The sequence below is a fragment of the Nannospalax galili genome, unplaced genomic scaffold (genome assembly GCF_000622305.1).
Source record: "Nannospalax galili isolate Female #2095 unplaced genomic scaffold, S.galili_v1.0 scaffold151, whole genome shotgun sequence".
Lineage (NCBI taxonomy): Eukaryota > Metazoa > Chordata > Mammalia > Rodentia > Spalacidae > Nannospalax > Nannospalax galili.
Window position 1 is genome coordinate 3413704 of NW_008332087.1, and position 27477 is coordinate 3441180.

At 48.0% G+C, this 27477-nt stretch overlaps 1 protein-coding gene across 1 annotated transcript in view; it reads left to right on the plus strand.

The window, feature by feature from the left end:
- Positions 1-366: 366 nt before the first annotated feature.
- Positions 367-27477, plus strand: part of Jag1 (jagged canonical Notch ligand 1) — a 34680-nt gene continuing 7569 nt past the window's right edge. The window contains exons 1-15 of the mRNA XM_008827184.2: positions 367-929; positions 1320-1625; positions 9985-10036; positions 14960-15214; positions 16839-16899; positions 20897-21027; positions 21357-21476; positions 21917-22030; positions 23292-23405; positions 24015-24128; positions 24621-24667; positions 24911-25084; positions 25488-25638; positions 26413-26577; positions 27013-27126. Of these exons, the coding sequence (XP_008825406.1) occupies positions 849-929; positions 1320-1625; positions 9985-10036; positions 14960-15214; positions 16839-16899; positions 20897-21027; positions 21357-21476; positions 21917-22030; positions 23292-23405; positions 24015-24128; positions 24621-24667; positions 24911-25084; positions 25488-25638; positions 26413-26577; positions 27013-27126 (1999 nt within the window). The 5' untranslated portion in view covers positions 367-848. The remainder of the gene's footprint in view (positions 930-1319; positions 1626-9984; positions 10037-14959; positions 15215-16838; positions 16900-20896; positions 21028-21356; positions 21477-21916; positions 22031-23291; positions 23406-24014; positions 24129-24620; positions 24668-24910; positions 25085-25487; positions 25639-26412; positions 26578-27012; positions 27127-27477) is intronic.

The following is a 27477-nucleotide window of genomic DNA, read 5'->3' on the forward strand; positions in this document are numbered from 1 at the left end:
GAAGGCGGAAGCTGCCCGCTCCGACCGCGCCGCGGCGCCTACACCTGGGACTGCTCGGGCGCGCACAGGCGCCCACCCCGGCGCCCGAGGGGGCGGTCTGGCGGAGGCACCCGAGCCAACGGCCCATCCGAGCTCCTCCCCGCGTCCTCTCTTCCGCCCGGCCCGAGGTCCTCAGGCCCGGGGATCTCCATAGGGACCCCCCCGGACGTCCCCGAGCCCCTAGCCCCTTCCGAGGCCCTCCCCTCCCCATCAACCGAGGGAAGGGCGTGCCCAGTGCTCGGACACGCCCCTTCATGAATATTAATAAGCGCGCATGCGCCTTACTCCGCGTGCTGGTAGAGGTGGCCAGCCCAGGCCGCGGCTCCCAGACGGGCTCTTCGGGTCCCTCTCCGAGAGCCAGGCGGGCACGCGTCATTGTGTTACCTGCAGCCGGCCGGCGAGCTGGGCTCAGGTTTTTTTTTTTTTTTTTTTTTTTAATACCCCCTCCCTCCCCCGCTTTCCATGCAGCTGATCTGAAAGGGAATAAAAGGCTGCGCATAATCATAATAATAAAAGAAGGGGAGCGCGAGAGAAGGAAAGAAAGCCGGGAGGTGGAAGAGGGGGAGCGCCTCAAAGAAGCGATCAGAATAATAAAAGGAGGCCGGGCTCTTTGCCTTCTGGAACCGGCTGCTCTTGAAAGGGCTTTTGAAAAGTGGTGTTGTTTTCCAGTCGTGCATGCTCCAATCTACGGAGTATATTAGAGCCGGGACGCGGCGGCCGCAGGGCCAGCGGCGACGGCAGCACCGGCGGCAGCACCAGCGCGAGCAGCGGCGGCGACGTCCGGAGTGTCCGCGGCGCGCGGCGCAGCGATGCGGTCCCCACGGACGCGCGGCAGGCTCGGGCGCCCCCTGAGCCTCCTGCTCGCCCTGCTCTGTGCCCTGCGAGCCAAGGTAGGAGTCTCTATCCGGCCTTCGTCCCGGCGGTCCTCTCCCTTCCCTTCCCTCGTGGCGTCTTGGACGTGGGCGGTGCGGCCCCGAGAGCAGGCTGCACCGGTCTCCCAGACCCGAGGCTGCTCCTGGGCAGGGTAGCCCCTGGCCTCCGAAGAACGACCCTTCCAGGCTGGAGCGAGTGCGATCGTGCCTCCCTTGGCCCCTCGGGGCAGTTATCGGATTTTTCGCACTCCTGCTTTTAATGCCCGGCAATCACGTCGAGCCCTTGAACCTAATTTTGCAAAATTATTTTCACTTGGAGTCTTGGGCTCATCGGCGCGCGGGGGAGGGAACTGTAGGGTGGAAGCAAACTTTCTCACGGGTTGACCTTCCTCCCTTCCGCGCCGGCAGGTGTGCGGGGCCTCGGGTCAGTTCGAGCTGGAGATCCTGTCCATGCAGAACGTGAACGGAGAGCTGCAGAACGGGAACTGCTGCGGCGGCTCCCGGAACCCTGGGGACCGCAAGTGCACCCGCGACGAGTGTGACACATACTTCAAAGTGTGCCTCAAGGAGTATCAGTCCCGCGTCACGGCCGGGGGGCCCTGCAGCTTCGGCTCCGGGTCCACGCCTGTCATCGGGGGCAACACCTTCAACCTCAAGGCCAGCCGCGGCAACGACCGCAATCGCATCGTACTGCCTTTCAGTTTCGCCTGGCCGGTGAGTGAGGATCGGAGGAATCGAACGTGCGGCCGAGCCGGGATAAATCCCCTTGCGAGAGGGGTCTAATGACTTTGGTTTGGAACTTGGCGCTAAGTGGCTTTTGGGGTGGGGGCCTGGGAGCCCACGCTGTAGGTAGACGTGAGCAAGATGGGACCTGGCGAGTCTCTCATCCTCGTTGGTCTTCGCATAGCGCATCTAAGTGGGGACCCTACAGCGGACTGTGGGGGAAAGCTCCCAGGAATGCCAGTTAGACGTGCGACTTTGCAGTACCCACAGCCAGGAGGTCATTGTAGGTGATCTCTTTGCTTAACCAATTAAGCACGGTGCGCCGTGGAAGGCGACTGCGCGCAGTTTTGGCCTGCGAACGCTGTCCAAGTTGGCACCCTCCCCTTTCCCGTGAGCAGCCCGGAGGGCGGGTGTGTCCTTCCTGCAGGGTGTGGGGAGCCAGTTTCCCGAGGCTTCCCGGGAGATTTTGGCGAGTTGGAGGGCGCTCTCTGGGCGAGGAGCCACAGCCCGGGGGCGGCGGCCGCAAAGGGGGGAGGTCTCCTCCAGTGTCCCGGCTTTAGGCCGGGAACCCCCGCCCCCTGCCGGCCCCTACAAGCCCCTGCTCTGTGTAGCCCTGGCTGCCCGGCTTCCAGCGGTTCCCCAACTCTGGAACAGCTGTGTTTGCAAACTTCCCCGGGAAGGGCGGGCTCACTTTCTTGTCCGGTGGGCACACGGCCCCCTCAAGGCTTTCCGGGGCCGTGCTAAGGTTTGGAGGGGGCGGCTCCCTGGAGATAGTGTTTTCGGGTACATGTGCAGGCACCCTCATCCCTCTCCGAGGCCCTCGGAGCAGCTTGAGGCTCCGGTACAGCTGGCAGACCCTGCAGCCAAACCCTTGCAACATCCCAGAATGGGTGGAAGGAAGATGGGTGCGATTGCAGAAGGGGAGGAAAGGGAAATGGTGGGAGTGTGCCCGTTGTCCAGGAGGCGTGACTCGCTGCCAGGGCTGGGGCTTGGCCAAGCTTGTGCTGGCGGGGGGGGGGGGGGGGGGGGGGGGTTTGCTGTGCTAGGGTGGATTGCTTTCCGCCACGTGCTTTGATGAGGCGCACTCTGCTGCCTCCTACCCGTGGCTTTAGTCTGATTCGAAACTCTGAGAGGGGCTAGGTCTGGCTGGCTTTGAAAGTCTGGGTTTACAGGAGCTGGCCTCTGCAGTGGATGAGGATAAGACAGTTATCAAAAACATGCCATTAAAAGGGTCTTATTTATATAAAAAAATCCAAAAGAACTGCCATAGGTGAAGTTCTCTTGAGATCTGGTGGCTGTGTCTGCTGGTGGGATTTCACTTTCACAAAGAGTGTTTGTCTTGTTTGTTAATCCCCTATTAGGGAGAACTTTAAGCTAAGAGGTTGGTCACCTCTAAATCTGGCTGGACCCACGCTTACAGTGAGTACTAGCTGCCCTTGAACTGTTTGGAGTTTAGAAGGAAGGGGCCTGCAGGTGGTTCCACCCTCCTAGGATCAGTCCGACCCCCTTGCTTTTCACAAGACCATAAAAGGAATCTTATTAGTGATGTGGAAAAAAAAAAAAAAAGAAAACCGGCAGGCCTGGTTGAGGTTTATTTTGGAGAGAGGGGTCAGAGGGAGGATGGCTTGCATGAAACAGAGAGGTTTGCTCCACAGGCTGGCTGGGAGAAAGTGACCTAGAAGGTGTGGTTGTCTGCTTTTGACACCTGACAGAGTCCTCCGTGGGAAAGCAGCGGAAGTGGTGAGAGGACTACAGGGGTTGAAACCAGTGTTTGCTGGTGCTCTTACTGAAGAGCCCCACGGGTCACCAACCATGAAATAGACTCGGCTTTTCTAGAAAGAGGGAGACCACTGGGTCAACACTGAGAATGCTTCTTTTGAAGTTGGGCCAAATGCATGTATCACTCATAAACAAGTCCCCACCCTGTTGCACCAAAAAGCCTCCTGTGAAATATAAGCTTTCCTTCCCAAGAGAAACAGGAATTTGGGTGTATTGTTTTAGTTTACTTTCCTGAGTGTGGTTAGAGAAGTGCTCCTGTCTGTAACTTCCAAGACTCACTCCTGGGTGAGGGTAAGTTTCCCATGAAAACCTGAGCTGCACAAGTGTCAGTGAGTAACACTGCTTAACTCATTTTGGTAATTAACATTAAAAGTGTCTCTTTACAACTAGTTTCCAGGGCTGCGGGTATAGTTCAGTGACAGAGTATTTGCCTAGCATTCTTGAGGCCTAGGGTTTGATTCCAAACACCACAGATTTTTTTTTTTTAAAATTGATTCTCGTATAGGTAATAATGGAATGTGATGTGTATATCTAGAATTGAAAAAGCGGCCATAGGGTTTAAAAAAGAGAACTCCAGGCTACCTTGAACTCCCAGCCACATAAGCTGCCAGCCCATGGCAGCCTGTTATCTCTCCTTGTCCTAAATTGGCTGACAGGGGAAGAGCTGGGGTTGACAGGATAGATCAGTGAAGAAGGTCCTGTAGCTCATGTCTTTTTGTTTGGTATTATGGCTTCAAGCAGCGTTCATGTGCTGGAGAGGAAATGATTTGGTCAGATATGAAACCCAATCTACATTCCAACATGTGAGAAGCTCCGTGGAAGTGGGGCTGCCTGCCATATCATATCACTTACATCCCACTTGGGTTCTATCCTGCTTTGAAGGCTGCTCTAGCTCTGGTCTTTTTAGCTTTACACCAGTGGCTTCTAATTGCCTTCTCATCTCTGCTTCAAGGAAACTTGACTGAAAGCAACTAGCCTGATTTATTGGCCTCAGATTGGGATACTGGGTGATAACATCATTATGACAGGTAATTGGGCTTAACAAGAAATGATTTGGGAATAACCGTTTATAAATCTTTGAAATGGTTAATGTGCACCTCTCAGAATTAGTGCAAAACCCCAGTAGTGCCTGCTCATTAAAAATGCATTATGGTAATTACTTCTTTTCTGGAAACCCCAGTTAGTTGTATGACTGCATTGGTGGCCCTAGAATGAGATGACTCTGGAGAAACTTTGGAGGAAATAGTTGGTGTATCTGGCATCTTAGCTTCACATTTCAATCCCACTGACCCCATTCAAAGTCTTGCTGAGGTCAACTCAGTCATTTTAGGACATCCCAATGAAATGTGATTATATCGTACCAGAGAAACGCCAGCTTTAGCTCTTTCTCAGACCTAAAGTCTGAGTAACTAAGTGAGAGGAGTTCAGGGTCAATTGCTGCTGGGTTGTTAGTCACAGACCAGGCCTTGAAAATGATTGTGCCTTCTGCCTGATCACCCTGTAGATGTGGTAGAGGAGTAGGCTTCTCTTTAAGTTGGCTCTTTCTGTAGCTGATAGTTGCATCCATTTGTATGTTCAGCATCTGTGCAAACAGCACCTGGGTATATGTGCTCAGTGCAAGGGACTTTCCTTGTATGGAGAAAACCTCTTTTGCCCCTAAGAAGTCTACCTCAAACATGCTTGTGTTGCAAAACTGGGCTTTGGAAAAAGTGGCGTTAGGGTAGCTTTAAAAGGGCTGTAGAACAGCTGCCCCCTACATGAGCTCCCATTCCAGGTATTTACTTGGTTTCTAATATTTTTTCTTTTCTTGCAGGTATAACCTTCTGTGTTTTCTTCTTCCTTGTTGTCTTGTTTCTTAGCAACTTACTCAAATCCCCAGTATTGAGAGGAATTTGAAACCCACCAGCTCCACACCCATAATTCTATAGGGACTTAAAACATTTGTAGAAAATGGTGACGCTTTTGGCTAGAGACTGTCGAAGTCTAAGTGGGTCAGGAGGAAAGTGGGCAGCAGTGTACTCTAGGCATACATCCTCCCAGAAAGCCAGAAACGTGGATGCTGCTTAACATTTTTGCACCAAATACTAGTGCCTCCAGGGACACTTCATAAAGAAGGCATGTGGGAAGTTTAGCATGGAGAAGAAAAAGCTGTATATATAAAACGGCAGGCCATAAGGAGTCTTCATGTTCTAAATCTAAAAGCAGGAATGCAGGCAGAGGTCTTGGCCTGATTCATAGCCGCTGGTCCCATTGTAGAAGGGCCAAACGTGGTCCCAATGTCAAGATTTTAGGATTACTTAACAATGTAAGAATGCACCATCTCTGGGTGTGCATATAGCTAGCTTCATAATCCCCAAAGACAACTATTCCTGAGAATTTTCCTTTGCTAAAATTCTAGAGACATTCCCCAACCCAAAGTTAGGATCCAAGCTGCTCAGAAGTGATACATGACTCCAGCTTTTAGATATTTCTTTAAAAATAATTGAAACAAAATCTTTTTTTTTTTCCTTAAAAGGGCTGGAAGATATATTTGAAGGTATGAAAAGTGAGGACTCTAACATGGTTGTGGAAATGGAGGGAGTCCTGGGTTCAGAAATGTCTTCTTTGAGTGGCTATGTCAGGGCTTCCTGCTGGTCTTTGAACACTGTGTGGCCCCCAGGCCCTTATTCAAGGTGTCAGTGACATCTCACTGGTACAGTACATGTGTGGGGAAGACATTCCGGGGGGTTCCTGGTGGTTAAAGTGGGCCCGTAAATAATCAAACCATGAGTCCTCTACCAGCTCAGCCCAGTTTTTATGCACTTTTAGTAAATAAGTAGAAAGGCTTCTTGTTTGGGCTTGCTCTGTGTGAACCGGACCGTTGTGCTTGGCTGGCTTCTCGGTATTCTATCTATTAACCTCACCACCCTTTTGTAACTGGTGCATTTAATTATCAGTGGGATGCCTTTCAAACAGGTAAGGGTAATGATGGGAAAGGGGTTAGGGGCCTCTCATTGAGAGTCTCAAATCTGGATATGAGCTCTGGGGCCCCTTGGTGAGCCTTTGAGGTAGACTTTGATGAGAAAATCACCCTCTGTAACCAGATCACACTCTATTGACATGTCAAACCCTGCAGACTTGATTGCTCTCTATGACTGGGAACCTCAGCTTATATGGAGTTAGGGGAGTGGTCTTTCCTTTATCCCTCACCTTGCTAAAACCCTAAGAAACAGGAATTGTGTGTGCCCACACATGGACTCTTCAAACCCTTTGTTTCATATGTTTTGTGACTGGAATATTTTATACCCTGGCCACCCAGATGCAGGCAGGACAATAGAGTTGGCCGAACTGACTGAAGTGAGGATTACAGAGAAGAATGGGGCCTCTCCAGAAATACTGCTAATACAGGACAAGTGACAGGAAGCAACAGTTGAGTCAGCAGAGCGCACACAGGGCCCCTGACAGACCCGGGGCTGGCAGGCCGCACACAATGGTGGTGTTGGCACAGGGGGCATTCCCAGGCTGTGCATGCCTCTGGTGGGCCCGCCTGTTGCAGTAGTCTGGGGTTTTGGACTCCACACGTGTGCCATTTGGATGGCGGTTTGTTTGTGTCCATCAGCTTGGCAGGGCGGGGAGGCAGCCCCTTCTCAGGGCTTGGTTTGGCTGCCACTGTTGCCAGGAAAAGGAAGCTCCCAGCTGCCAACACAATCACCTTTGTTTCTTACATCCCCCCTGCTTAAAGTGGCAATTAAGTGCTTACTGTTCTGCCCAGTGCCGAGGTAACCGCCATGGAGTGGTTCACGACAAAGAACAAACCCTGGACCAGCAGCCCAAGTGGAAGGTGGGAGGAGGTGCTGGTGACCCAGTCTTAGTAGGGGGACTGGTGACTGTGGCATGCCCTGGGGACTTTGATGCCCAGACTGTCCACTAGGTAAAATTGCACGGAAACCTCCCAAAAGGCGGTTCTGAAAGCTGACCAGTCCTTTTTAATGCTGCCCAAGAATGGGAACCAGCTGTCTTACAGCCAGATCCCCTTGGACTTGGAGTTGGGAAGAGGTAGAAACGACTCAGTTTGCAAATCCAGATGGATGATCTGGTAACTACCCACGCCTCCTGAGTTGCCTCTAGACTATGGCTCTGGGAGACTTAAGGACAAAAGATGTAATCCAGGTGACTCCAAAATCCTTGAATTGTTTGAAGCCAAGAAAAACTCAGTATTTGCTGTTTTTCTTTTGGTATGACATTACTGTTGAACACAACCTGCCTTTTTAAAGCCCCTTTCAGGCTTTCCTAGGAATGGTGTCTTGGCGTCTGCTGGGGGTTGGATTTTCAGCAGCCAGTCCCACGTGACTGACTTGTGGTCTGGTATCAGCATGGATGTCATGAGGTGCACATGATCTGGAATCTCAGTGTCTGGATGTATAGTTAGAGATGTACGGAGGTCAAGCGTGGGCCTGGGAAAAATTAAAGCTCCCTAGCAACTAATAATCATTGCCAAATTATCTTGATTGTTGATCTATAGTGTGGGGATGGAGTGGGAGGAAAGAATGCCTCGTAATAGAAGCCTTAGAGGGAATCCTTTTCTCTGAAAGCTAGGTACCCACTCCCCAGGAGGCCTGGGATTCTAATCTGGGCTCACAAGGGAGGACAAAGTCGAGGCTTGGCTGTGGTCACTACAAGCCCCTGCCTTCCCCTTATCCCACCCCTTCCTCCCCCTTATCCCACCCCTTCCTCTGAAGAGGAAGGTACTTGTTGGGGGTTCATGCCATCAGCCCTCCTGAGCTGTGGGTCCTGTTCTTTTCAGATGGAGTGGTCCAGGAGGAATCTGGCAGACGGCTTGGTCTTCCACATGCTTGTGCAAGGCCTAAAGGATGCCTTCTGCCTTGGCTATGAGGCCGAGTTAATATTGCTATGCCAGCTGGTTCCACGGCAACTTCCCTTGCAGTGGCCGTGGTATTATGTGTTTAGTACTTGTGCAAGTCTGTCAAAACTCTCAGTATCAATGCATTTAATCAGGGGATTAATTACAGAAATATTGTTGAAGTGAAGGACGTGGGCCTCAATGTGACCAACAAATGAAGGGCTTAATTATACAGAATCGGCCACACATCTGGCCTCATTTCGACTTGGCTCGCCTCAGATCAGTAGAGAAATATAATTTCTTGCTGCCTTTGAGAAGAGTCCTGTAATTTGTAGGAAGTCCTAGAAAACTTAAAGAGGCTATAAATGAGGTGTAACTTTCACTAATAAAATATTAACGACAACAACAGTGTATTTGGAACCACAGCCACTAACAGGAGAGGGCTGGGTATGTGCCCTGGCTTGCCCGGTTTTGCTTGCTTTGTGAGCATTTTCCCACAGTTATCAGTGAACGAAATGGAATCCTGCTCTGCGTATGAAACATATTTCGGCTGAATTCCAAGGCAGGGTCTATCACAAGATATTTTTGTAGTCAGACAACCTGCTGTGTCACAGAGAAGAATGAGCTTGCCTTGATTTATGAATGAAACTTCTCCCCCTTTTCTTTGTCGCCTTTACCCTATCAGTGCCATCTCTTCCTGGCAGCCGGGTTTTTACTGGCACTGGATTATTTGAGCAAGAGAAGCGTCGCATCGGTTTGTTGATGGTGGCAGAGCAGGGCTGTACAAATGGGTTCCAGTTCCTTTTTTCCACCTGCTGTGCTGTAATTCTCCAGCCGCCAGATAGGCTGATTGAGATTCTCCTCATTGCATATTGTGAGTGACGATTTGAGTAAAAGCAGGAATTTGCTAATGGCTTGGGCCTTGGGACAGAGAGAGGAATTCAGAGATATGCTTAGAAGATAAAAAGTGCCTTCAGTAGAGTAGCTGGCGTCTCGCCAGTATCCAGGGAATTTGTTTAGTTACTGAACTCTGATTATTCCTGGAATGTTAGATCTTATTGACAGATACGTTCATCAATAACTATAACCCGTGAGTGTGCAGTATCTTTCCCCCCGTACTTTTCTTCCACAGCCTGCCATTGCCCACCCCACCACCCAAGCTAGGTTGCCTTCTTTGTTTTAAGTTTCTTTGCACCTACCCCTCCTTCTTCCTAGAGTCACCTGATACTTGTGGGAGCTAGGATGGTCTCACACAGACGGGGCTTTCAAAGGGGTTCTGAAAAGGAAAAGGGGGCCTCCCTGGGGACTGCCCCACCAGGGCCCAAAGTGTAACCTTAGCAATACCCTCTCAGTACAAATACCTGGGTAGGTTAGCTTGGAATCAATTCTTTGTGTGGGATTTTTTTCTCATGCACTAGGACTGGGGTCTGAAAAGTTTTGGGAAACCTATATGCTACATTTTCCCATATAGGGAGGTAACATTTCTTGATCAAGACTTTGGGCTGCTTGCTCCCATGGTGAGTCTCGATGTACCCCAGACAGATCAAAGGAGTTATTTGTCCACCTGGGGAGAGTGCTGAAGAGGAAAGTGGAGTTGGTCTGACTTTAAATATCCAATTTTCATTCTGACTTTCGGATTGGGTTTGGCGTTCTCAGGGAGGCCAAGTGATGCAACATTGGCGAGCTGACCCTGATTTCCGAATCACTGAACTTTGCTTATCTGTCTTGCAGAGGTCCTACACGTTGCTGGTGGAGGCATGGGATTCCAGTAATGACACCGTCCGTAAGTATCTCACAGGAGGATTCTTCTCTGAGGAATGGTGAAGTACAGTGCTTGGCAGGCCTGTCAGAGCAAAGTCATCCATAACACCTGCCCTACTTGCTCCACCCCCACCTGGAGGGAACCTGTCTGTGGAGTCTGTTCTTTAACTTCCCCTAGAACTTTCACCTGGAATATTAAGTAGCCCAAATAGACTCCCAGTTTACTCAGCCCTTGCATAAAGGGACTTAGATTATCTCTGGATAGGTACCTTAATGGTTTTACAACTTTAAACCTTGTAGACTGCTAAAGGATCAAAGTAGTGACTTTTTTAAAAGTCCACTTAAACTTTAAGTGAGCACATAATCTCTCATCAGAAAGATAAAGCCATAAAAGGTGGTGCTGGACTCTAAAGACCGACCTTGAATTTCACTTGGTGGGCAGGTGAGCCTCCAGCTAGTCTGAGTTTCCCACACTGCTCGCCACAAACCTCCCATTGAAGCAGAATTTCAGAGCCCCACAGTCATGACCTGCCCTGTCCTTCTGAAAGATGGCTCTGTTTCCTGGGCAGGTTGCTTTTCAGACCAGCAGAGGGTGGGTGGGGTTAGAGAGGCAGTGGAGGTGTGCTTGGTGGTAGTGGTCTGCCGTCTGTAGTCCTGTTCCATAATTGTAACGTCATGTTTTCCCTTGCAAGCTGAAATGGCCAATTCCCTTTTTGCGAGTGTGGAGTCTGTGTTGCCATTGGAAGACCTAATTCACTCTGAAATTTCTTGGTTTGTTCATGAGTAGTTGGTGCAGCTTCTTGTCTTTGCCCTCTGGCCTCAGAATGCCTTATGCCTTCTCTAGCTAACTGACCCTTTTTAGATATTCACTGCTAATGTCTTTCTCTCTCATCAACATCACTGTGCTTTTTCACTGACTCTAAAGGTGGGCCTTACCCAATGTGAACACAGAGGGCAGCTGTAACAGGCCAAGGCTAGCTCCTTGGGCCTGTTAGGGTCATGGAATCCTTGCCAAGCCCTGGTGTGAGATAGACTGCCTGTCATTTGGGTTATCTTCTTGCTTTGGCATCTTCTATTCAGCTCTTTAACATCATTCCTGCTTGCAAGGGAGCTTGTGGATATCCAGGATCTGAACTGTCTTCCTTGAGGCATTCTTGTCCCACTGCCATGAAGGGCATCTATACATCGGGGCGGTGACAGGGGCACTTTGCCAATGTTGATTATGGCTGATGCCAGCCAGGGTCATGGATACTTATTTGTTCTCCCCTCCCACAAACTTTGAGCTCCGTGTGACCATTATGTCATTGTACCTTTGATATAATGCAATGGCTGGGGAAGCAGAAGACAACTTTTTGATTTTGCTGATATGGGCATGGTATTCTCCTTTCTAGCTATTAAAATAATCCACTGGTAGAGTGAACATCATTGACCAGGTCAGGTCATCTCTGAGGAACCTGGGAGAGGATCCCCATGCCCCTGTATCTGCGGAGTCTCTCCTGTACCTTTTATCACCCCATAGCCCAGAACTGTAACTCTGGGACCTGCAGCCCATCCATAGCTTCTCAAAGTTCTCCAGATTTCCATGCAACTTTGCTTTGCGGTTCTGATCTTCCTAGGGAACAAGAGAGACTGGGATGGGAACAAAGTGGTTTTAGTACCCAGCATAATCATGAGATGCCCCTTGCAGGTTATAGAAGCCCTCATCATGAGCCTTGGGTGTGGTGGTTTATCTACTTTCCTGCTTATCTTTCCTGTATGCTTCCAAAGTATCAAAAATTTCAGCAGTCAAAGCCACATTGGAGGTGTATCCTCTATAAGAGCACTCCTCTTAATGGAACCCCTTCTGGGTAACAAGTGCCAGTGTTTGGACAACCAGTACCATGAGCCATAAATCTGCTTTCTCTTTGCATCCGTATCTATACATCTTCCAAGTTCTGAAAAAGAATCTCATCTTCAGCTCTTCATATGAGTCTAGCTGCCTTCTGCCATGCACACTGCTATTACCCAGGTCCACATCGGTCTGCTCCCTTCTGAACTTTAGCTGTCACCTGGTCTGCCTATGTTGGCTCTCATCACCCTCCAGTGTTTTCTCTATTCTTGTGCCATTCTGATTTTTTTTAAAGCATGTTTGATGGTTATCCTGATGGTGAAAGCCAACAGTGGCTTCCTGGAGCTCTTGGGTTGAACCTTGTGTGCAGCCCAGCTTTATCTTCTGACCAATTTGTTTTAACACACCATATTGTTGTCCATCACATCCATATCTTAGCCATTCTTTAGCCATTCCTTCCTTGATCATATCATGTTTTTCTCTCTCGGAGCCTTTGTATGTGCTGGTTTCTCTTCCTGGCACGTTTGACTCCCTATTCTCTTTACCCTGTGCCCTTCTAAAGAAGCCAAGGATACCAAGGAACCCAGTGGTGTGGGCTGTCCTTTGGCACCTTGTCATATTGCAAACACCCTGGCTTTGGACATAGCTTAGAGGCAGACCCCTGAGTTTGGGGACAGAATTCCTTCTCAAGTCAGATCTTCAATGAACCCTAATGAGCAGCTTCTGAACTAAATTACACTCAGGTGCTGGTGGTTTTCTAAGGCAGACCTCTTGCCCTCAGTCCTCCAAAGTCATTTCTACAGTGGTTCAGAACTGTAGTCTGTAAGGATCCAAGTTTTTCTTTCTCCACCAGAGCTAATGATTTCAGTATATGGTAATGTTTAATTAATGGATGGGTAAGTATAAACAGGACTCCTTGAGATCAAGTTTTTCTTACAGCTTAGGCTTCTCAGCTAAAGTTGCCGTCTAAGTTTTCTGGTTGGCCCTAGGGTTGTGCTCCTGGTAATCCCTCCTGCTTTCCTCATTGGGGTGCAAGACTGTATTGGTGCTTTATGATGTATCTTCATGCTGTTGAAATTTTCAGGGAGGTGTGCTAATGTCCTTTTCCAATCCCAAGGCTGGAGCTACCCCAGGTACTTAGTGCCGTAAGCTACTGGGGGAGCTGAATCAGGTGTCAGTGTGGAAGCAGTATGCAACAAACTCAATCCCCATAGCCCAGACAGCATGGAGCATGTCACGGAGAGAGTAGCCACCTGCCTCAGCAGGCATTTGTTTCAGAGCTCTGTTAGCTTCCTAGAGGGTTCTGAAGTGATCACCTTGACAGCATTTCCTGAAAGGAGGTAGAAAGTCCAACTGCTGATAGTTCTTAGAGTGGCCTCGACCTCTGGGCTGAATTGTTGTTACCAGCCTGAGAGAAGCTGGGCACCTTTGAGCTGTGGTTAGTGTGTTTAATTCTTCATTAAGCTCTCATAACCACGTGGTAATAGCCCGCTGCATTTAACTGAACCAGTAAAACAAATAAGCAGTTAATAGAAAGACATTTTTGTCATTCTTTGGTTTGTGTATATTTGCAAAGACTAAAGTGAATAAAGTGTACCTGCAAGTGGTTCTTTATGTTACTGGTTGTAAGCCTGCAGGTATGTGGGCTTGCTCAAGGCTTACCCTGCCCACATGGCAGTCCAGACTAGCTGGGGCGGCATTGGAAGTGGAGGATGTGGATGGAGCCACCCAAGACTTCTTCCTTTGGTCACCTGTAGGGCTTGCCTAGCTTTGTCGAAGAGCAGAGGCCCAAGGCCTAGAAAAACAGTGGTGTAGGTGTGCAAGAATCACAAAGACATTGCATGTAGGTCTTAAGCTGATTCTTCAAGGTGGCCTTGAGTTTGACAAGGTGATGAATACTTAGTGCTGGCAGGTTTAAGAAAACAAACACAGTACCAGACTGGGTGCTGACTTAGTGCCTTGTTGCCTGTTCACATCCCTCCTCTGCACTCCTGGCACCTGGAGTTTGAGCTATTTTAGTACCTGTGCCTTCTCTTAGACTAGACTGCAGGTGGCCTCAGGGAAGGGGGACACATCTTACAGCTCCAGAGAGCTCCTTGGACTCTAGGCATTTACTTTCTTCAAGTGTTTTAAAGGAGCCTGACTTAAAACACACAATAGCTCAGCCTATCTGTCTGCAGGCTAGGATGAATTATTCTCACATCTGCCTGCTAAGTAGAGGAGAAAGGTGAAATGCATTACTTCTCTGTGGTGTTGTAAGTGGAATGCCAGCTTAAAAGGCAGTTTATTAATAAATTTCAAACACATGTATCCCAGTCCATTCCTTGATTTTTTTTCAGTGAAGAATTTTGAAATGGACAGGCAAAACTTAAAACTCTGAAGACGAGTAACTTACCTGGAATAATAAAACATCCTCAAGACCAATGTTCCCTAAGGAGTACCTTTTATCATGTAAAGAATTTTTAGAAATAAATGTGGCCAACAGTGTGTTAGAAAAGTTGGCAAAGGAGAGGAGACAGGTCACAGGAATAAACGTTTTGAGAACCTGGAAGGAAGCCTCACCATCACTAAATTAAATGCCAGTTAAAATAGGAGATACTGCTTTAGCTATTGGGCAAAATTCAGGTAATAGTCTGTGGCATTGCTGCCAGTGCAGCTTTTTGTACTGTTGGAAAACAGACCAACAGGACTTCATTGTTGGGTAGTTGGGGATCCTTGTTGTCATGGATGGAGTGGGTTGACTGCACACATTTAGAATCAGCACTAATGTTCTTGGGAAGTTCCTTGATGCCCCATACTTATGGGTGTGTTCAACATGCCCCTTGTGGCTTTAATAGCAAAAGGCCGAAACTTGAATGCCTGTAAATCGGGGATAAGGTAAATTTTTTTAGTGGTATTTCTGGGCAAGAAGTTACATGATGCACCCGTAAGGGAGGGTAAGTGGTGAGGTGGACCACTATGGGGAGGAGGATGCAGTTTTAGTTTCTGCCCTTTTGCATAACTGTCTGGATTTTGTGCCATGTGCTTGTTTCTAGTCTTAAAGTAGCCAAAGTGGTCAGAGCATGAGCCTCTGATGTGAATGTTAATGTGCTTCATCTCTTTTTTTCCCCCCTCTAGAACCTGATAGCATAATTGAAAAGGCTTCTCACTCGGGCATGATCAACCCTAGCCGGCAGTGGCAGACACTGAAGCAGAATACAGGGGTTGCCCACTTTGAGTATCAGATCCGAGTCACCTGTGACGACCACTATTATGGCTTTGGCTGCAATAAGTTCTGTCGGCCTAGAGATGACTTTTTTGGACACTATGCCTGTGACCAGAATGGTAACAAAACCTGCATGGAAGGCTGGATGGGCCCCGAGTGCAACAAAGGTGCGTGCACATGTGCCTGGGTGTCTTGGCAAGTCCCAGTTGCTTGTTGCTTCAAGTTCTCCTACAGCAGTTGGGTGGCAAGGTGGGGGGAGATTGCTGTTATCTGGGACTGAGGCATGAAGATGCTGAGTGTAGTGTAGAAGATGCTGTTGGTGCTCCGTCCAGATCCCCTTTACCAGCTGGTGTCCCCATCCCCCCACTTCTGTGAATGTTGGCTGCTAACAGCCCACAGCTGCTCCTCCAGGGAATTGTCCTTGGCCAAGCAGGAGCCACTCTATGCCCCATCCCTGCAGCTAGCAGTTCCTGAGTGACTGACAGGTGGCGGGGTGGGGGTGGTACAAAGGCCAACCCCTTTGCTTTAACACTGTCATAGAAGACTCACACTCCAGAGCTTCCCCTGGGATCAAGCTGAAGTCAAACCCCAGCTGAGACCACATCCTTGCTCAACTCCTTTCCTGGCCTCATCTGTCTCCCCATCCTTTGCTCCTATTCCTAGATCTCCTCCAGAGGCTGTGCTTGTGAGGAATTGATGTCAAATAGGAATGGGCTAATCCAGTGATGTTTGAACAGGCAGTGAATGCTATGGGGAATGACAGTCCCTGAGCCCAGGTGTCCCTGCAGAAAGCTTTCACTGGGCACACAGGGGTTATGGCATTGAGAGGAGTGAGTGGTTACCTTGAGCTTTCATATTCTTTGAGCTCACCCAAAGGAATATAAGCTTCCCAAGTCCTTTGCTATCTCCTGGTCCTTACATTAGAATGTGGTGGTTCTAATTCTTAGCAATGTGATGAGGAATTCTAGCTCAATGTAGGTTATCTCTTCATGGACATAATATACCTTGCTGATCTTACATGATAAACTCTTTGGTGCTAAACTCAAAAAGCAAATTTTTGAATTATGGGGGATGGGGCAGATGAGACCATTTGGTCTCCTATAGTACTCCTTTCTTCAGTAACTAGTGACTGTAGGTTAAAGGATGACATTTCTGGAATTAATGACACAAGGAATTGCTCCATATATTTTGAATAGTTGTATTTTAAAACTCAGTAGTAATTACTTCAATTCTCTAATGTATTTTAATGTCAGTTCAATTTCTTTTTTAAGATGGGCGTACAGAATTGCTTTGTGAGGCAATTTTACCAAAATTCCATCAGATTTGGCTACAGAATCAGCCTGCTAAATGGAGCTGGCCTCGTTGACTCTTTAGACTCACGAAATTGTTGAAACTAGGCATCTAGTGGGAGGTTCGCAGGAGGCTGGGTTCACCTGAAGATGCTCTGGTGGGTTAGTGTTGGCAGCGTATGCATGGGGAGGATTATCTTTCTTTTTCTCTTGGTGAGGGGGAACTGAGCCCAGGCAGGGTTCAAGGAGCAGACTGGATGAGAGACCCTTTCCCCATCTGTGGGTTGTCCCCAAACAGCACTGTGTTTTGAGGGTCTGCTAGCATGGCATTTAAATCTGAACTTTAAATCTGGATCTGTTTTTTTTGGGGGGGGGGCTCCTTCCCATCTCTTCTTACAATGGATTTTGTAGGTGTAATGTTGGGGGCCATTCTCATGACAATGGCCTGTGAGGAGCAGGCAGGGTGCAGTGTGCTAATATACCCTTCTGTTGTGTTTTACAGCTATATGCCGACAGGGCTGCAGTCCCAAGCATGGCTCCTGCAAACTCCCAGGTGACTGCAGGTAAATGACCAAACTCATCTTCAGTAGTTTCCTTTTACTTTTACAATTATTTTCCTTTAATGCAACAGAAGGACTTGCTTCATTGTGAATATGCCTCTCTTCTTCAGAGGACGACAAAGTTAAAAAAAAAAAATCCACAGCTTATTAAATTATACCAGCTGTTTGGTGGAATACACACATTTCTCCCTTAGCCCCCCCCCCCAAAAAAAAACCTTATGGATATAGCTGGTGACTTCATGTATTAACCATTGTGTAAGTTGATAACACACATTTTTGTAATCTTCTCTCAAAGTGCTAATGGACTGGACAGGGATGTAGCTTTGTTTCCTTGTGTCTCCTCCTCCTCCTCCTCCACTACTCTGGCTTTTCCTCTCCCACCCTCCCCCACTTTTCCCATCAATAGGCGAAAGTCCAGCATTCTTTAGAATGGGATTAGTACAATCTTCTGGCCCCTCTGCAGGCGGGAGCTGGGCCTGTGCTGAGAGGTTAATGGCTGCACTGGAATCTGCTCAGTTGAGCCTGATGAATGTAGACTTTTGCTGCTGGCCTTTGAAGTCTGTTCTTTTATGGTCCAGGGACAATACCGAAGCCAAACGGAAACCTACCCTGCCCACTTCCTCTGCCTGCTTCCCAATGCTGGTTTGGGGGACTTTTTGAAATGTATATTATGTCAATTTAGAAAAGACTTGTTTCAGGAAATACCATTGGTGTTTGTGGCATTTTGACAGTGTCTCACACTTTGGTTTCTCCTCCAAGCTTTTAAGGATTAGCAGACTTAATGTGACACTAAGTGGACCCTTTGGGCCTGTCACCTTTGCTCTGGAAGCTGCTTTGACTTGAGCTGAGGGCAGTCTTGAAAGTCTAAAGGACCACAACCTGAAAATTGGGATACCCTGGGCTCTTGTTAAAATGTGGTTTTTGATTTCATGGGACTGGGGTGGGCCCCAGTGGTGGCCCTGTTTGTTACTGGGGAGGGGAACACCTTTGGGAATCACAGTCCCTAAGCTATCGAATTAAAAGTGCACATTTCCTGGCTCCACCCAACTGCCACCAAATTTCCAGCCCTTGGTTGGGCCCAGGAATCTGCATTTGACAAACTCAGTGTGTAATTCCTCAGCAAATTGAAGGGCTGCTGCTTTAAATGGTTACTGCAGGCTTTCCCTTGACTTCAGCTGCTCCTGTGTTCTCGTCCAGTCCCATGCCTTGAAAATGCTGAACTTGAGGCTGAAGTGAGATTCAAGACAGCTGGAAGGAAGCTGAGAACAAGTTGTCCTGAAATTGTTTCTTCCTGCTTTCTGAAAATTGATTTTTCTGGAAGGCTGAGCAGGATTTGCCCACTGACCTGCCCCGTGGCAGCTGAATGTGGTATCTAACAACTTTGCTGTCAGGTGCAGAGCAGCAGGAACCCACCTACGGTGCCTCTGCCTAATTAAGGGTGTTCTGGAGAAAGTAAGAACGCCAGAGCTATTAGGGCCTTAGCGCCTGCTCCCTGCTCAGATGAGTATCTGTCAGGCTGACCAAGATTTGTGCCACAGTCATCAGAATAGACGCACTGCTGTGCAGGGGAGGGCCTTCCCAGCCAGAACAACAGGCTTTGTTTCCCGAATCGAGCCCTTTCTCCTTCGAAGTCTCACCTCCCACTCCTTGCCCAGACACGCACCAGTGCCCTTATTTACTTAAGGTGCAACTTTCCCACACGACATTTGCATAGTCTCCCAGGCCAGTTCCTTCTCTTTGCCTTGAAAGAAAATCAAAACAGAACCTTCCAGCTAAGGAAGTTCAGGTTGGGTCCTGCTCCAGAAATAGTTGTACAGCAAGTTACCTGTAAGTTGTCTTTTGAATTATGTATTACATTGTTTGTTTGTTTTCCTTGACCTCACCCACAGGAGAAAACTTCATTGGTTTTGTTGTTCCCAGATAGACTCAGGTTGCCCCTTCCTGGGTGCATATGCTGCTCTATTGCCAGCCTGCCAATAATATCAAACTTAATTATGAATCATCTCGGGAAAGTCACTTCAATTTCTCATGAGAATCTTAATCATATATTATTAAACTAGGATAACTTGGTGGCTGCCTCTTTTAGGGTCAGTATTTTTATTTGTTTTCTTTTGAAGTCATCCATGGCCTCTTGTGGTTGCTTTTTTATGCTTGGGGACTGAGCCCTCATTAATTAGGAGGTTAGGTTGGGTCCTCAGCTGTCTCTGCTTGCTTTATTAGGCAAATTGAAGAAGTGAAACCATCCTTCACTTGGGAAGGGGAAGACAGCAAGCCGATTGCCAGGGCCGCATCACTTCCCCATGTTATCTTTTGGCTAAGAGCACTGACCTGAGAGAATAGCTTCCCACCCCTACCTCCCATTAATTTGTTCATCTTTTTTTTTTTTTTTTTGGTCTTTTTGACACTGGGTCTCCCTTGTAGCCCAGCTGGCCTGGAACTCACTATGTAGACCAGGCTGGTCTTGAACTCCCAGAGATCCGCCTGCCTCTGCCTCCTGAATGCTGGGACTAAATGTGTGTTCCACCACACCCGGCTTGGTCATCTGCTTTTTAACATAATTATTCTTATCAGGTGACTTCTCTGTTCTTGCTTCAGTCCTTCGAACAGTCACTTGTCATTTAAACTGTGGGTCTATTTTACACAAACCAGAATCTTGTGTCTGATTAACTTTAAACTCCACATTCTAGTGGCTCCTGTTGACATGTGGATGGCTGTTTTGAGAAGTTGGGAAGTAGCCCGTGTTCCCAAGGATTCAGTGGATTCTCAGCCTGGGTGATTAGCTATTAGCCAGATCTCTCTAATTTTCCCATGACCAGGATTTGCTCTCTTGCCTCCTCCAGCTCTCTGGAGCCGAAAGTCCTTCCTTCTGTGGGGACCATGGAGGGTGTTTGCTTTCCAGAGTCACAGCTGAGCAGCTTAGGGAAGTTGGTTCCGATCCTGGCTTTCCCCAGGTCCTGCTCTGGGCTGATTCTGCAGGATTTATATTCAATTCCCTGGACCTTCATCAGGCTAGCTGCTAGTGTTCCCTACCTTCCCCCAACCCCTTTGTTAAAGCTTGATTTTGAGAAGGTGGTTCAAGTTGCAGAGGGCTTGAAACTTGAGGGGAGAGTGGTTTGAGACCCTGCCCTCTCCTACTCCAGGTGAAGGTTTATGTTTGTGTTTTTGTTTGGGGATCAAAGGTTCCATTTGGCCTCAAGAGAGTCTGATGAACAGGGTTGCTTATAAAAGAAACTCAACTCTCCCAAAACTAGATAAACTAAACTGACCTTTTTGCTTTCTCCTTCTCCCTTCCCCTCCTCCTTCCCTTTCCTGTCCCCCTCCTTCTTCCTCACTAGTCTCTCTCCTCCCCTCTTCCCCCCACCCCAAAGTGAGAAGAAGTAAATTAGCTTGCCTGACCAGGGATAATGGATCATGAATTATCTATGGAATTGGCTCTCGCTGCTGTTGTTCCCCTCTCCTTCCTTCAGAAATGGTTTAGAGATCCAGGTCTTTGCAAGAAGGGTGCTCGCTTTCCTTCCTGTTTGATTCTACAAAACCTGAGGTGCTTTCCTGCCATACTCCCAGTCTCACTGAGTTCTGTGCACTGGGAACGTGTAAAGGGTGGAACGGCAAGCGTAGTGTTTGCGGAGACTTTGCGGAAGCTTCTGCACAGCTATTGTCCTGGAACACTCCTTTCCTTGTATGGTCTGTCCTGACGAGGTCCTGGGATTGATTTATTCCAGTCCCCCACCCTTAGCTCATTCGTGGGAGCCTGAGTAGAGAATAACTTTGTAGAGGGCACCCCATGCTGGCTGCTCCCCAGGCAGACCTGTTTTTGTCAGTCAGCTATGAGGCCACCTTGGCCCAACTATGAAAATGCTTGTTTGCAAAGAACTCCTGCAAGCCTGAAATGTCTGTCCGTCCCAAGACGGAAAGACCCAGGACTTTGAAGTTTGTGTTGTAAGCACACAGAGCCCTAACTATTCAGAAGGCTCAGTGCGGGTGCACTCTGTCTTTGCAGGTGCCAGTATGGTTGGCAGGGCCTGTACTGCGATAAGTGCATCCCGCACCCAGGATGTGTCCACGGCACCTGCATTGAGCCTTGGCAGTGCCTCTGTGAGACCAACTGGGGAGGGCAGCTCTGTGACAAAGGTATGTCCACTCTGCAGCCTTTGGGGTGGGACGAGGAATTGGGATGATGGGGCAGGACAGCCCTAATATTTTAATTTACTTTTTGGTGTTGCTGGGGCTGAACCCAGGATCTTGTGCATGCTAGGCAAGGGCCCAGTGATACTACATGCCTGATCCTCTGTAGTATCTTCAGGGACTTCTTAATAGGAATGTGTTTGAATTTGCCTTTAATGATGTGGGGTGACTGGTTTATTGGGGATGAGGCTTATTTTTAAAAGAAGCATGGGACTAGAACTGGGGCAGCTCAGCAGTTTCCGTTGTGGCTTTGTAACTCTGGGGTCTTCTGCCAGATCTCAATTACTGCGGAACTCACCAGCCTTGTCTCAATGGGGGAACGTGCAGCAACACCGGTCCAGACAAATATCAGTGTTCCTGCCCTGAGGGCTACTCCGGACCCAACTGTGAAATTGGTAAGGGGTCCAAAGTAGGATTCCTTTGCTTAGTTTTCTGTACATTCAGTTTTCAAAATCAATACACTTAAACCCACCCATAAAAAAAGATGAAATAGCCTCCAAATTTGAGACTTGTTTTCCCAGGCCTTTCTATGAGCTTGTGAAATTTTCCAAGCCCCTAAAGTTTTGAGGTGATGCTGACTAGCAAAGGAGGTGGCAGGAGTTTAAATGAACCTTGCCTCCAAAATGTGTTGAAATAAGGCTGGAGACAGCTTAGCAAGAAAGATGACTTCCTTTCTTCCTCAGTCACGCAGCAGGGTTACATCCCAGACTTGCTTTTATTTTTGGGAACCTGCTTAAGCTAGTGGCCAGGTCAGGGCACTGGATCACGTGGAGGGGAAGGTATTAAGAAGCAACGCGCATCACTCCCTTGCTGACTGTCATCCTCATTTTCTCAGCTGAGCATGCTTGCCTCTCTGATCCCTGCCACAACAGAGGCAGCTGCAGGGAGACCTCCTTGGGCTTTGAGTGTGAGTGTTCTCCAGGCTGGACTGGGCCCACATGTTCTACAAGTAAGTCACTCCAGGTTTGGTATGTGTTTGTAATGGAGGGTTACTGTGTTAAGATACAGAATTGGTGGGAGATACTTTGGCTGGTCCATCATATGGGTTAGCACTGTGTCTGTCTTGGTGGGAGGAGGGTGAGTGCATTTAACATTCTGGTGGGTAGTCTAATTGTCCACTTGGAAGACTCCCAGAATCCCCTTTTTACCCAGCAATGTGGCAAATTTCTTTGGGCTGAAATTTCTTGCAGAGTTCTGATTCTTTTGCATGCAATTTTTGGAGTTCTGTCTCCCCTAATCCTGCTTAATTTCCCCTTAGCCATGGAGTGGACCCTTCATGGGATAAGAATTTAGATCAACCACTGAATGTTGTCATTGGGCCCCAAGAGAAGGGGCTAGTCTACAACTTGACTGTGAGGCTTAGTCATATGTTGGGGTGCTTTTCAGTGAAGAGCCCCAAGTCACATGGAATTCCCTCAAGAATTAGGCAGTCCATGATCTTTAGTGAGTTTCTAGAATTCTTAGGTACAGCTAAGCCTAAAAAAGCACCCTGAGTGCAGCATATGGCATGCTTAAGAATGTAGATTCTGGGGTTAGTGCCTCTGGGCTTGCACAGGAGTTCGCTCCATGACTTAGGGACCTAGGCCTTCTAGGCTTCTTGTGCCCTGTTTAAACAAGGTAATAGCAATTCCTACCTCTGAGGGTTGTCATGGTGTCTTGGTGAGTGATTCTGTGAATAGAGTGTTACACATCATAAGAAAGATCTCTGTAGTCCAATACAGAAATGGGGCGGAGCAGCCCCTGTGTGTGTGATTTTGGGGAAAACTCTGTAAGCAAAGGAGAATAAGGTTTCCCACTTGTTTAAAAAAAAAAAAAAAAAAAAAAAAAAAAAAAAAGTTACTTTTCCATGTTTTGTCTTTGTGACCTTTAAGCCATGAAGAAATTAGTTCTTTAAAAGTAAAGATTATGCAGATACATCTTCTGTCACCCCTGAGTTGATGCTCTATGGGTCTCCAGCTGTCTCTCTCTCCCTCACTGCTTAGGGGCGGATTAACTGAACTGGGGCAGTCGGGGATTTAAAGCTAAAATTAAAGCTTGGGCCTTCTAGTCACTCTCCTTCTTGTCTTGTGTGGCTTTCCTGGGACTGTGCTTGTAGCGGGTGTCTACTTCCTAGGTGAAAGCCCCTCTTTGTGAAAGTGCTGTTGCTTTGTCTACTTGCCAAATAGATCAAACCAAATCAAATTGTTGCCCCTTTCATTCTTACTCCACAGACATTGATGACTGTTCTCCAAATAACTGTTCCCATGGGGGTACCTGCGAGGACCTGGTGAACGGATTCAAGTGTGTATGCCCTCCCCAGTGGACTGGCAAGACATGTCAGTTGGGTAAGAAAACTCTTGTGGCCCAAATTCCTGAGCCTGGGTTGGCTCTGCTCATCAAAGCTGTAGAGAAAGATGAGCATGTGGCCAGCGGTGTGCGCGTTCACACTCCATCATACTAAGTAATTTATTATCAGGAGTCAAACTGGCCTGGGAGAAATAACTTGCATGCAAATGGTCTAGCTCTTTAGGCCCTGTGGGAAAGTCGTGGGATTCCTTGAACCATGTCAATCGTCTGTCCGAGGAGTGTTCAGCTGGGTTCCAAACAGGGATGATCTCATGAGGAATGAGCTGTCCGCATTCTTTTTGCCACATTTAAATCCCAGCAACTAGATTGTGCTGGGTGTTGCACAGAAGTGCCTGGTGGCCCTTCTGGTATTCTGTTGGGGGCTGGTTGTTAGCCAGGAGCTGAAAAGTTAGCAATTAGCACTCCTTATTGGATAATGACTGGGGAGAGGGCTCAGATGCTTGAAAGAGAGGATACCTAGTATTTCTTATTTAGCTAACGTGTTAAAATGTCTCATATTTCAGACCAGCTCTATGGTGTTTCTTTACTGTGGGACAAGGGATGGGGGCAGACTCCATTTCTCACTGCTCATCCTTGCTTCCTTTCAGATGCAAATGAGTGCGAGGCCAAACCCTGTGTAAATGCCAGATCCTGTAAGAATCTGATTGCCAGCTACTACTGTGATTGTCTTCCTGGCTGGATGGGTCAAAACTGTGACATAAGTGAGTGGCTTTCTATTTTGATCTTCAGGAAACTTGAGTGATGGTGGCTCTTGCCTATCCATCCCCCTTGCTCCAGTGCTAAGACTTTTGTTTCTATTTTTCTTTTGTGGGGATGGAACCCAGGGCTTTGTGTTTGCTGGGCCAACCCTCTCCTGCTGAGTAGAAGGAAAACCTTATAGCATACAGGAAGGGAATGTTTTGGAGAGGGAATGGCCAGGTCAGCACAGCAAGGAAAACTTATAACTTATCAGCATTGTTAGCTGCTAAAATTGGCCATATTCTGATAAGGTGATTAAAACAATGATGTAAAGTTTCACTCCCTGCTCTGGAGGAATTAAGGAGGGTCCCCACCCAGAGCAATAACCTTATCTCACCGGAAGCACAGGAAATCTGATTGGAAACTTTATCAGTCCTGAGCTAGGAAGGCTTTTCAATTAAGCCCAGAGTCAATGTGAAGTACATTTCTAATGTGGTGACTTACTTGTTTTTCAGACATCAATGACTGCCTTGGCCAATGTCAGAACGATGCCTCCTGTCGGGTATGTAAATCTTGGCTTAAACCTTGACAACTGACAACAATCTTAAGATGTAAAATGGGGGTGAACAGGAATCTCTGGAGGTAGCCTTACCAACCTTTAGCCTCCTGAGAGTCATTTAATGGCATGCATGCTGAACTGTCAGCCCATGTCCAGGGCTATTTCAGTGAACTGACTAAACCACTGAAGTTCTTGTGAAATACGTAGAAAAACGTGCATGTGTTTCTCCCCCTTCTCCTTTTCCAGGATTTGGTTAATGGTTATCGCTGTATCTGTCCACCTGGCTATGCAGGCGATCACTGTGAGAGAGACATCGATGAATGTGCCAGCAACCCCTGTTTGAATGGGGGTCACTGTCAGAATGAAATCAACAGATTCCAGTGTTTGTGTCCCACTGGTTTCTCTGGAAACCTCTGTCAGGTGAGTGGAGGCAGAAGCCTCAGATCGCCAAGTTTTTTGCAGCACAGACTTTCCTGTCTCCCTTCCTTTCCCTCCCCTTGAGTCTAGTATCCAGGGCCTCCTGTTATCTATTAGCACCCTGCTGACTAGGGAATTTCTACTAGACAAATGCTGGTAGAAGGGGGTGTTGATGACTCTTTTCTTCTTGTGCCTGTGGCCTGTTTGGCTTTGTTTGCATTTCACTTCACGCCCCCATTTCTTTTCCTGGACTATAGCAGACTCTCAGCTAGTTATGTATGGGAGGGTCTCCTCGAAAGTGAATGGGGAGGGGTCGCGTTCCAGTGTCTGCTTCTGAGAGAAGTGACGGTGGCACCTTGGTTTTATTCTCATCCCCTTCCCCCTTCTTGCTTTTGCTACTTGGCAGCTGGATATAGATTACTGTGAGCCCAACCCCTGCCAGAATGGTGCCCAGTGCTACAATCGTGCCAGTGACTATTTCTGCAAGTGCCCTGAGGACTATGAAGGCAAGAACTGCTCACACCTGAAAGACCATTGTCGCACGACCCCCTGTGAAGGTACCTGGACCCAGCTGTTTCCAGCCACCCTCCCCTTAATGCGCTTAGAAGTGGAGTATGTGTGGGGAGGACTTGAAGATGGAAACTACTTTATCTGACCACTTAGGGAAACGGGAACATATGGAGATAATCTGCAAGGCTACCAGTTGGGAGGACCATGTGTACAAGTAGCCCAAGGGAAGGAATGTGAAATCCACTTATTCTCATTCTGTGTGTAGGGGGCAGTTCACACAGAGACCGATTCCTCTGAGGAGCACTGTCAGTAGAGCTATGTAGTGAGCTCTGTAGTGGTGGGATGGGGAAAGTTCTAAATTTGCATCAGAGCTACGGCCAAGTGTTGACCATTGGCTTTAGAATGTTATTAGTGCTTGAGCTGCTCATTCAAGTCTAGTTCATTTGAATATAAGTGCCACATGTGGCCCATGACTGCTATTGGGTAGCATAACTTTAAAGCTTGTCTAAGGTTTGTCTGTTAGCTTTGCTTAAGCTTCACATGGAAGGGTATGGAAGGGTCGTCCTCAGCAAGCAGTTAGCAAATCAGATAAGTGTTAAATATGAGATAAAAGGGAACTTAAAAAGAATTGTGTCCACTTGGAGTCTGAATTTCCCCAGTCATAGGCACATTGTTGGAGTTCTGGTCCCCAGAGTGCCTTGATTTCTAACCTCATTAGCCAGAGTGCCCCTCTCCAATCAGGCAGACAGGGATTAAGTCCTTTGCTTAGGAATGCTGTCCATGGGTCTGTGGCTGGAATCTGATCCCAAGCCTGTCTTCAGTGATTGACAGCTGCACTGTGGCCATGGCTTCCAACGACACGCCTGAAGGGGTGCGATATATCTCCTCTAACGTCTGTGGTCCCCATGGGAAGTGCAAGAGCCAGTCGGGAGGCAAATTCACCTGTGACTGTAACAAAGGCTTCACCGGCACCTACTGTCATGAAAGTAAGACTCCACTTGGAATGGGGAGCCCAGTGGTTGCCCAGCTTGGGGAACATTTGAGTTTGAATTTAGTCGGAAACTAAAGGAGAGGAGGACAGCAAAGGTTTATCTAGGTTCGAAGACTGAGGTAGTAGTCAATAGAAGCTCTGAGCTTCCAAGTGTACTTTGGAATGTTCTGGACTCTTATTTGAGTGACCCCTCTTTTCTATAGAAGATTCCTTCCCAGGCCCACCAAGAAAGTCAGTGCGTGAGGGCCTTAAGTAAAATGGGGAGGCATCTCCTGGAAGCCTCTGTATGGTAAGCTGCCTGCCTAAGGAAAAAAGGTGGTGAACTTTCCAGGTGCAGTTTCTTAGGAGGCAGCCATGAAAGCCTTCAGGCAGGGTGAGGTTATGGCATTGCCCTTTAGTTCCTCATTTTCTCTCTTGCTTCCTTTCACAGATATTAATGACTGTGAGAGCAACCCCTGTAAAAATGGTGGCACTTGCATTGATGGTGTGAACTCCTACAAGTGTATCTGCAGTGATGGCTGGGAGGGAGCCTACTGTGAAACCAGTGAGTCTATGGTGCTTTGGGAACAGGTGGCTCTGGGCTGAAGGCTGGGGCTGGTGGGAGGATCCCACCTTCCCTTGGGAAGCCTTTCTTTGCTGGAGTCTTACTTCCAGAGATTTCCATCACTGCTGCTGGAGAACGAGAGAATGCGATTGGTAGTTATATTCAGGCCCCAAAAGAACCTTTTCTGTTTTGATTGTAATTTTTGTCCATGGTAACCTCATTTGCCATGGTCATTTCAGAGGACTGTGTCCTCTCTTTGCCGAACGTATATCTGCTTCCAGGTGGGAGCTTGTCTGTTTCTTGAAAGGTTGATTATGTTGAAGTCTGGAGATAACTCACCTATTGGAACAT